We start from the raw sequence: 10,909 nt of genomic DNA on the forward strand, positions 1-10,909 counted from the left end.
AATTGATTTGAATTGTGACTTACACCAAGTCACTTATTGCCATTCTTGTAACGCTGTGGCATTTATAATTACATAATGACTTTTTTGACATTGTATAAAAACTTTTACGCAGCTAAAAAGTATAGGCTGGGGGCAGTGGCGTAGCCAGCCGAAAATTTTTGGGGGGGCCAAAAAGTTTGAACTTTTTGTTTAGCTTTTGTCATTATATTTACCGCCGTAACGAACACAATAACAATGTTAGCAAACCGTTTCGAGCAGCAACTGACTGAGTGTTAACGCAATACTCCATTTCCAAGAAAACCATTCAAACAGCAAAAACTGACTTTTAAGTAGTAAAACTACATTAATGTATAGCAAATGTAATATTAACTACATCGTTTGTGACGTAACAGTGCATGACAATTGAAGGTGTGGCATGCCTGTGATCGACTGTTGTGGTACTGCTCACAAATGCTAAAATAACAAAGCATTAAGAGAAAAATATTAAATATTTATAAACTTTGGGGGGGCATGGCCCCTCAGACCCCCCCCCCCCTGGCTACGCCTATGGTTGGGGGCCTACAATGCAATTCGTAGCCATGGCGAATGAATCATATTCCAGAACGTGATACTATAATAGATTAGACCTACTGAGATTCAGGTCTCTCAATAGTTAAAAAAAACTTATAGAATGAAATAACGCCAAATTATTCTGCAGTTTTTTCTTTATTGGACAAACGGTCAATTTGCCCGCTCGCGTTAATTCTAGGGAATCCAGCCTTTAGACCGAGATAAGAACAAAATCAACGTTAGAATATAACACAGTTCGGAAAAAGACCAAAATAGGACTAATACCTAATGATCATATATCACCGCAGAAATCGAAATAAGTCCCAAATCCGTCGGAATAAGACCTAAATGGCCAGAATAAGACCGAAACAACACTTTACCTAACCTCAAACCCCACCTATAGACACATCACTAACTCCCCTAAAAATGTCAACATAACCCATTTTCGAACCCCACCCATTACCCACCAATAACCCTAAACAGGACCAAGAGTCCAGTGCCAAAACAGCCGCGCCCTAACGGAATCGGTTGAACTAGGGCGTCCAAACGTCGTCACCAAAACGGCCGATACCAAACCGACGGCCCCCGATCGTCCCATAACCTCTCCATGCAGTTTCAGACGCTATTTTAGCCATTTAGGCGTTATTTCGATGAATTTAGAACGGTTTTTGTATTGGATATTAGCCTACTTCGTATTCGGCTGTATTATGTCGTTGGTTCTGTCCTAATACTATGGTTTAACAGATGTTTTCTGCTTTAGATATTGTTGCACTACTTCTAGTCTTTAAACTAACATTGTCCCTTATCGCACGCTTTCTCACAGTGGGTGTTATAATGTTGACCCTTTGATAATATTGAGCGCGTTCGTCAGTTTTACGGAAATTCTGCTTTAAGTTTACTCGCCGAAAAATAATGCCGATAATCTAAAATTGCATTTATCACCCGAAATACACCTTAGCATTAAAGTATAGATACGTGGATTTCTCATTAAAACGCGTTTCGCGCCGAAACCAAAGTTAGTCAAACGTTACAACTACCAGGAAAAAGGTTTAAAAACGCAATCCAAGGCAACAGTTTTAAGACGAACACCTTAGCAAAACAACTTGTGAAACGCGCAGTCACAGGCCCATGTTGGAACCCATAGTCCTCAGCGCTTCGCTGGTGGCAGACCCGGTTCCCCTTGTGCCCACTTTCGCCGCGGCTCTCCCGCATTTTCGCTTGGCGCGACACAGCAGCCGTTGCTTGACAAACTTTGCCGTGTGCCGGCGCATCTTGGTGGAGCCGAAGTTGTAGAAAAGCGGGTTCAGGCACTCAGAGAACCGCAGGAGAAAGTATTCGCTCATGCCGAACCAGTAGTCCAGGCGCCAGCGCGGGTTCGTCGGCACGTCGTTGTGCAAACTCCAAAATTCATAGACTGAAAAGAGTGGAAAACTTGTTCAGAGGCCTATACAACTCCTTTCATGCAAACCAAACAATGTATGATACACGAATGTCAAGTTGAAATCAGAAGAAAACAACGAAGTTACTTACTCAAATCACAATTTTACTACTTTTCTCTTGGCGTTTTGTTCTTAGGTGATTGGTATAGCCTATTTTTAATAAAATGGGATAATGTTTTGCGACATGTAGGGCATGTTTTCTGGAAACACTGCTTCTTGCCCTTCGGTTTAGGGTTGACGCAATCAACACAGAACGTATTTTTTATATCTCAACCGGTTGTTGAAATATGCGAAAAAATACCAGTGTATTTAAATTCAATTTTACTCTTATTTGTATATACTATAGAGCAGTGGTCGGCAAACACCGGTCTGCGGACCGGTACCGGTCCGCGAGGAGTTGGTTACCGGCCCGTAGCAGGGTTGTCAGTTTAAAATTTTGTTTAAACACGAACTGTAGGCTACGTAAAAACCTGGTAAAAAGTCAAAAATAATTAAATGTATTTTTATATTTAACACATTTACCTTCGTTTTAATATAGCCTACTACTTCATTGTTGATTGGTCTAATAAAAAATCACAATTAGTATCAAGCTCTCGTTAGTTAGGAACTAGTGTGTAAATGTGGTTACATGAGTTGCATAGCAGGTTCACAACATCCATAATGCATATTTTTATTACAAAATCTAACTTCTAGTACTTACAATATATCAAAAATGGGCTAAAATATCATGTGTCCTAATTTTAAGCGTGCTCATCTTAAAGTGCAATAGAATTTCATGTAAACAATGTTTAAAACTATATCTGGGTTAATTTAATTGTTTGGCTGGCCGAATGCCGCCCGCGGGTTTTAGTAAGTTGAATAATTCCTAGACGGGAGCCTCACTTTGCGACAAACAAACATAAAGTTCGCATTGAAAGTTGCAATAAATTTCCTTTCCCAAACATTTGTTGTTTTTTGAATAACTGTCCGCGACAAAATTTTAGTTTTAAACCGGTCCGCAGTGCAAAAAAGGTTGCCGACCCCTGCTAGAGCAGGGGTCTTCAACCTTTTTAACAAGCGGCCCCAATTTGAATAAAATAAAATCAGAATTTACATTGCGACCCCATTTTTGTCAATTAAGAAAAAATATTTCAATTAGTTTTGGAACAAAGTAACTCAAGCGAATATGCGTAAATTAAACACAATTCAAGAGAAATGTGGCTACACATGTGAACCACAATTTGTTGTGATATGATTGCCTTTCGAAAGTTTTAGTTTCCGTTTTCGGAAGTTTTTTTTAAATGGGAATTTATGAAACGAACGAACGCAAAAATTCCAATTTGTTTCAACAGTGAATTGCATTCAAATGCGATGGTTGCGCCTGCACAGTATCCACTAGTTTTTGCAAACGCGGCTCCACCTTGCATAAGCATAACCGCATGTCATGCTTTTTTAACGGAATGGGTAGTTCAATAACATAATTAGACAGAGTGGGGTACGTTGATTGCTTCACATTGATTTGGCAGCTCTTAAGAGCTAAAATCAGGAATTTTAAATAGAAGGAACAAAAGTTTGTCTCACTTATGTTTATTAGTGTGACGTCATCGTAAAGAAAACAAAATACATTAATCCTACTAAAACAGCATAAATATGATGTGCGATGCCGACCCCACAAAAACTTTTGGCGACCCCACTCGACTAAATAGGTTCGAGACCACTGCTATAGAGCATTTCGGCTGGACCATCTTTTTTTTGGTACAAAATTACTCTCATTCTGTAAAATTACCGTGGTTCCGTAAGAATTGCAGGAACTTTGCAGTCAACTAGCAACACAAATCAATACGAAAGTCATTCGTAAAAAAACTTGTTTTACGTGAACTTACCAATTTTTTTGTGATATCGACCTATATATATTTTGTTTTTGAGATTTGCTTAAAAATCTATGTATGATACACTGACTGATAAACGCAAGATGTGATTGACAAACTGACTTACCGATAAATGGAATGTATCCGAGTAAAAACGATAGCATTATTAGGAAGAGCTGAAGAACAGCTTGTTTTTCTTTGCGCATTCTTTTCTCGCGAACAGCAGCTTGCTGTTTGCGGCTCTCCGGGTGGCGGGCTGTCAGGTTGATCATAAGCGCTTGCTGTGTCTTCCTCCATTGGGTGTCAGCCTTGCGGCAGACAAGCAACACAATCATTAGACAAAAGGCGAGCACGCCCACTGCCGGAAGCAGAAAAAAGAGAGGGAAAACCACCGCTTGATAAACCTTGTAGTTCGCCTGTCTGCAAGTTGGAAAACACAAATAGATTGCTAAACCAAATATATAAGCGGTAATGCGTTAATCAAGTGGTTCTGAACCGGGGTGCCGCGGCGCTATGGTGTGCCGTTTATAATGCTCAAGGGTGCCGTTGTTTGTGTGGTCCCAGTTCCATTTATAGTGACATTTCAGTAAAATATTCAACGAAAATTCCAGTCGGGATGCCGGACATCTATTTATTATTTTTGATGGGTGCCGTAAGCCATAAAATATTGAGAAACACTGCGTTAAGCAAAGCGCTTCAAAATGGAGTAAAAACTGTGCGGATTTTATACACTTCAACTTTGATACGGTAAAAAGCGTATAGCTATAATAATCATATAAACATATTACACCATTTAGTGAAGTCATATGTAGGTTATTTTCTGTTCTCTAGCACAATTTTGCTAAACGTTATACAGTCACTTGGCCACCTAGCTATACAAAATTATTTATCTGCAAAAATCAGAAAATTTGAAACCTACTGTTCAATGAGCACAGTGCAGGCGGGCCAGTGGCTGTCAAAAGCTCGCTCTAAGCGATTGCGCCGCTTCACCCCAAACATGAAGCAGAATGGAAGAAACCCAGATATTACACTCAGGAGCCAAATTCCGGAAATCCAGGCCTGAAAATGGAATGTCGAGTTAACAGATAAGACATTTAATCTCAAGTGTATGTTTATATTAAATAATAAATTATCATTGAAAGCTATCAAAACATGAAACCTATCCGTTTGGGTCTTGATGCTCATTCTATGTCTAATTTCAGACTGCAAATACCCTTCAACACTTTTCAGTTCGCCTACTCGTCGTAATTTGCATAAAACTTTCTTTTTAATGAACATGCATATGACCAAACTACAACTGCAACCCATGTAAGCTGCTGGTCTACAGATTCCCCACCACAATGAGCAAGATTACTGGATTTACACATTACGTTATTTTTAGCGCATGAAAAACCGTATGTCGATTTTTTTAAATATCAGAAAGAGCACAGCACTTTACCGTACCTTTTTATTACAGAGATTATAATAGCATGAACATCTAGCATGTCAACTGATTTACCGAACAATTCTAAAACTAAATATATAGTAAATCTCTCTTCTATGAATCTCTCTTCTGGCGTAAACAGAATATAAACCGACGTCTGTCTAGATCAGTGATTCCCAGCCTTTTTGACACCAGTGCCTCCTTGGGCTCAATAATATTTCATATCGCCCCCCTCATCTTGCTTTACAGTAAAGTATTATATAAATCGTTGCCTAACATCATATTGTCTTCACTTTCATTTCGATAAACTGTCAGTCGTATTTTAGGTTGTCTAACATACATTTACTATAGGAATTTATGGATACATTAATTCACCAGGTTATGTCATTATAACTTTCTGCACCAATACTTTAAATCAGGGGTCGGCAACCTCTTCTTGCCAGGGGCACCAATCAGACTCAGAAAGTTCTCTGTGGGCCGCTAAGAATTGTGTTATTGGAATGTTAGAACAACTGTGAATCAGGCGGACCACGGATTTTTTTCATCCTTACTACTAATTAAAAGTGTAATAAAGCTAGTGGCGGGCCGTAAGTTGGCGACCCCTGCTTTAAATATACAAAGATTTTGCCGCGTATAAAACTGTGAAACGCAACAGCAACCAACAACTTTACATTTATTACGTAACAATGGTCCGAAAACTGCTACAAATTCGCAGTACAAAAGTTGTCATTTAAGGTTAAAAGTTACCTACAGTCCTGTTTGTTACTATTTTTATGTGAACATTTTATAAAATTCAGCCTATAAGTGGTTTTATGTAACGCCCCCTTAAGTGAATTCAGCGCCCCCCCCCCCCCCCCCCCCCAATTGGAAACGGACCCAAAACGCCCCCTTGTAACTCGCTAACGCCCACAAGGGGGCGGTACCGCCCACGTTGGGAACCTCTGGTCTAGATTCTAGATGTATTATTTTTATCTTAGTCCCTATTATTTTTTACTTTTTAGTATATATGCTGGCTACCGCATTCTCGTTTCAATTATTAACTCTAATGAGGTCAGCTGGTATATTTGCTGCCGAAATTCGGTTTATCCTTCGTTTACACCAGAAGAGCGATTTCTATCTGATTGTATGTTGCCTGGTTGAGCTAACTTTAATTCTAAAACTACCCAACGTAAAATCCTAAACAATGTTTCACACAACGAAGCTCTTAAACCCATTTGCCAAAAAAATTCACAGAAATGTACCCTACAATTAAAATACTTACAGCTCAAAGTGTTCGTAAATTTTGCCTTATCACAAAACTTTAGATTCACAACTTGAAAAAGTTTTTCTGGGAGTTCAATTCAAAAAGCAAAAGTATTAATACGCCTACGTTTCCGTGAGCGACGCTTATTCTGTTGTAGACCATCGGAAATCGAATAGAGATGTATCGTAGGACAGCAAACGAGAAAATGTGAAGTGAAGTTACGTATGACGTGGTGATGTCGGTGGCCCAGTACAGCTACAGAAAAAAATGCGGCATCGCATCGCATTAAACGCGAATAACAAAGCTCTAACAGATTAATTTTTTTAAAGAAAACGATTAACCTTTATTCCTACTATCACCTTGTACCATGAAAATTTAAATCTTGCCGATTTTAGCCAACCCATTACGTTTTCAATATATTTCAGTTGTACCATGGATGTTTGTTTTGTTTACAACGCATATCTGCATTATTTTCAAATGTCATATTTTGCCTAACTTCGCACTCTGTTTACCTGGCAGAACAACGGAGGCACATTCCAGTCGTCGAAGCCCCAAGTTCTTCTGTACAGGTTGAGCCAGCTGATTAAAGCAGACGCCAGGTCTGACGTACACAGCGACACGATAAAACGCATGAAAACGTTTTTGCTGTAAAACGTGATATTGCTGCTTTCAGTTTGGCTCTAATATTGATTTACTGTTTGTTTCTTATATAGAGGAATCATTGCCAATATAAAGACAAATTGAATTGAATTCTCGACAAGCTTTCGCACAACCGTGCTCAATCAGGTCAAAGTAAGTAGGTAATAACTTTTTTTATTTTAAAGTAATACACGTATAAATTTTGAATTTATTTTTTCTTATATTGTTCATTTAATCGGATTGCAGTTTGGCATATATTTTTTTTAATTTGTTGTAAAATTATTTTAAATTATATATAACTTAGGACAAACTTAGCGTTGTTAGTTTATCACACTGTGACTAGGCTACTGGTCTTATTCTTTTGTTCGAGACAGCTATATCAGGGCTTTTTAAACATTTTTTACCGCGGACCCCTAAAATTTTGGGGGGCCTTGCGTGGACCACGGTAAGGGAAAAAAATTAAAAAATGACATCAAATACAAATAAACTTCATAAATCTGCTGATTTTGGTCCAAAAATGTGAAAGTGAAATGGAGTCTAAATACATACAGTGCAAATTCATTTAATTATTAACTATTAAACTGTTTTCTTTGAGAAAATGGTAACTTTCAAAATCTACACTAATATTTAAATTAGGCCTTCATGGACCCCCTAAAACCAGTTCACGGACCCCCAAGGGGTCCATGGACCCCAGTTTAAGAACCCTTAAGCTATATTATATAATCCATTTATTTATGCGAAGTATAGGGAATCAAGAGGAATCAAGAGAGAATCATAGGAATCAAGAGAGAAAATACAAATGTCCAAATCAAGTGATTGCAAAACCAGAGTAAAAAAACTGTTTCAACAGTACTTTGAAAAACTACCTTGAATTTTTACCCAACCACGTATAGTAAGATTAATTGTAGCTAAACTGTCAGCGCATTTGGTCTTACAACGGTCAAAAATTGCTGAATGTACTGCTTAGGAAATGTCATGCACATTCAAAGAAAAATACCAGGTAACACAAGCCCTTAAATGCAGAAGTTTTACCTTAAGTAGACTATTGGTAGAGATGATATAGAAATTGTTGTATCGTGGTATTTGTAGGGCTGTGAATTTGGAGCCGGTATGGAACTCGACGGAGTCGGTTTATTTAAACGAGTCCATATAAAACTACAAGAATTCCGTTATAAAAGTTATGTGGGTAATTGGCATGCGGGCTAAGGAGTCTAAGGCAGTGGCTTTTTAAGCTTACGGACCGGTGAAATTTCAAAACAAATTTTGCGGACCGATGGACCTTCAAAAATCAAAATAAACCCAAAATGTATGCAACTTAAAAGCAAAGACTGGAAACTTCAATTAAATTAGCAATTTTCTGCAAGTTTTTCACATACAAACTACCTTAAAGTAGAAGACTTCCACGACGTGTATAGCAGCCTACTTATAAATAAACAGTTGGGCACAACACTGCGCTTTGTAACGTACGGCAAGTCCAAAGTAGACAATTAACTTTATGTTACGTCACAATGCTGCAAATTACTGAACTGGCGAAGTTCTTAATTTGGTAAACAAGCTTTTAACATCTTGCATTTTGCAATTGAGATATAAATTTGTTATATATTTGGCGGACCGGCAGGAAAGTAGACGCGGACCGGCGGTTGAGAACCACTGGTCTAAGGTACACTCTAAACTCGACACATTCGATTAAATTGGCTTGAGTTCGACACGAGTTGTTTTAACTCCACATTTGCATCTTTCATGTACCGTCTATACTCGGCTCTATTTTTAAGGCTTGGGGGATTCAATCTAACCCAGCTTGACCTAGCCACTTATAAAGCTCCGTTTATATTATACCTTAGGGATTTGTAAGACATGATGACGGCTATCGTGAGAGCGTTGGCCGCGATGCCAACCACCATAAAAAGGATGAGAATGGCAGCAGAAATTGTGACCTCATCGTCGGTGAACGGCCGCACATACGAGCTGAAAATATACAATGTTTTCTTGGTTAAGTACAACGGCTCTGCTTGAAAAGTGTCAAAATTACGATTTGCCACATGTCGGCTGTAGGCTTATAATATCTATATCTAGTTGGAAACAAACAATAAGACATAAAAAGCTACAATACCTGAAGCACAAAATATATATTAAACCATAGTATTAAGACCAACGACATATACAGCCAAATACGCAGTAATATGCACTACACAATAATATCGAAATCGTTGGCCAGGGCTTTGGAGCGGGAGTCGAAGCATGGAGCCGGAGCCCCGGAGCCGTGCATTTTTACCGGAGCTGGAGTCGGAGCTCTACGTGAAATTTGAATGAAGCTGGAGCAGGACCTGAAGTGTTGTTTAAAAAAATAGCTCCGGCTCCGATGAATTTCATAAGATGCTATGCTACTACTAATGGATGGAATTACATAATTTAACAGCAACTCTTCACAAAATTAAGAATTGTTGCCTCTTTGGCGCCACCTTTTCTAAATAGCCACGTTGCTGAGGGATTTCACAGCAGACTGAGCAGAGCACTAGCAGTCGGCTGCAACCGATAATACTGACTACTGACTGACCCCTTTGATAGTTTTTACCGGAGCTGGAGCCGGAGCAATTTAACATTTACGCCTGCTCCAAAGCCCTGGTTTTGGCACCAGATTTTGGGTCAAGATTTGGGTTATTGGTGAGTAATGGGTGGGGTTAGACAATGGGTTAGGACAAAAATAATATGGGAGTTAGTGATGTACTTAGGGGTGGGGGTTGGGGTCAAATAAAGTGTTGTTTAGGCCTGATTCTGACTATTTAGGTCTTATTCCGACGGATTTAGGACGTTTTCCGATTTAGACGGTCCTACGACAATTTGGTATTGCTGCTATTTTAGTCTTGTACCGAACTGTGTTTTATTTCGACGTCGATGTTATTCTTAGGTCGGTCTTTCAATGGGATATTATTCAAGTCTATGTTAACTTGTCAACATTGGAGGAGTTTCAATTTACCTTGTAGAAACATTGCCTGTCTCGCTTTTCCTTGCAATCAGTTTAAAGTCCATCTTTTAAAGAGTATTTTATTTGTCATTTAAATGGTGTCCAATGAAAGTTATACATTGTTCTTACGAAAGCAGTGCAAAGCAAACCTTTAAAAAATAAAGCAAAACAATAGCCATATGCCAACCAAACTTCAACAAACAAAACCAATTAACTTAAGTAATAAAGGCATGGCTTTTGTTACGTTACAGTGAATACATTGTCACGCGTGATGGCCGTGATATGCACGCCCAGATGTACAGATGTACTCAAGTCGTGCTATTTTTTTCTTGATGTGCACTTGCTAAAATAGATTGAACACATATATATATTTAGAATATGCCCACATTTGTCGTGATATGTACATGGCAATCTAATTGTGTGTATATTATATTAAAGTGTGTTAATTAGGCCTAAACGTCAAACTGTTTTCAATAGTCAGATTACCTAAATTCAAAAAATAAAGTAAATAATGGTTAGATTAGAGCTAGGGTAGGGGTGGGTTAGAGTTTTTTTTTAAATTCAGTACCACAGCCCCATCATATGAAACACAATAACTGTCTCGCACATTTTCGTGTAGGAATTTTTGCACATTTTGTAAAACAAGCTCGTATATCCCCGTCTCCAGCCTTGCGTACAAATAAATAAAGTTGTACATAAAAGCAAAAATTTTAAAGAATAGAAATGGTGAACAATAGGTATTTAGTATCAATACATTCACTGCAAAAAACACCAGCACTGCTAAATTGAGAGAAATATCGAAACTAT

General features: G+C 38.4%; 1 protein-coding gene across 1 annotated transcript; it reads right to left on the reverse strand.

Moving 5' to 3' along the window:
• Nucleotides 1-1,667: 1,667 nt before the first annotated feature.
• Nucleotides 1,668-10,167, reverse strand: LOC146145246 (growth hormone secretagogue receptor type 1-like). Its single transcript, XM_083390520.1, has 8 exons — nucleotides 10,115-10,167; nucleotides 8,977-9,105; nucleotides 7,014-7,146; nucleotides 6,628-6,756; nucleotides 4,755-4,894; nucleotides 4,144-4,255; nucleotides 3,963-4,077; nucleotides 1,668-1,963 (listed from the first exon to the last, which is right to left on the reverse strand). The coding sequence occupies exons 1-8, from the start codon at nucleotides 10,165-10,167 to the stop codon at nucleotides 1,668-1,670; spliced, it is 1,107 nt and encodes a 368-aa protein (XP_083246646.1).
• Between the last annotated feature and the right edge of the window lie 742 nt (nucleotides 10,168-10,909).

Source organism: Ascidiella aspersa, chromosome 5 (genome assembly GCF_963924565.1).
Source record: "Ascidiella aspersa chromosome 5, kaAscAspe10.2, whole genome shotgun sequence".
Lineage (NCBI taxonomy): Eukaryota > Metazoa > Chordata > Ascidiacea > Phlebobranchia > Ascidiidae > Ascidiella > Ascidiella aspersa.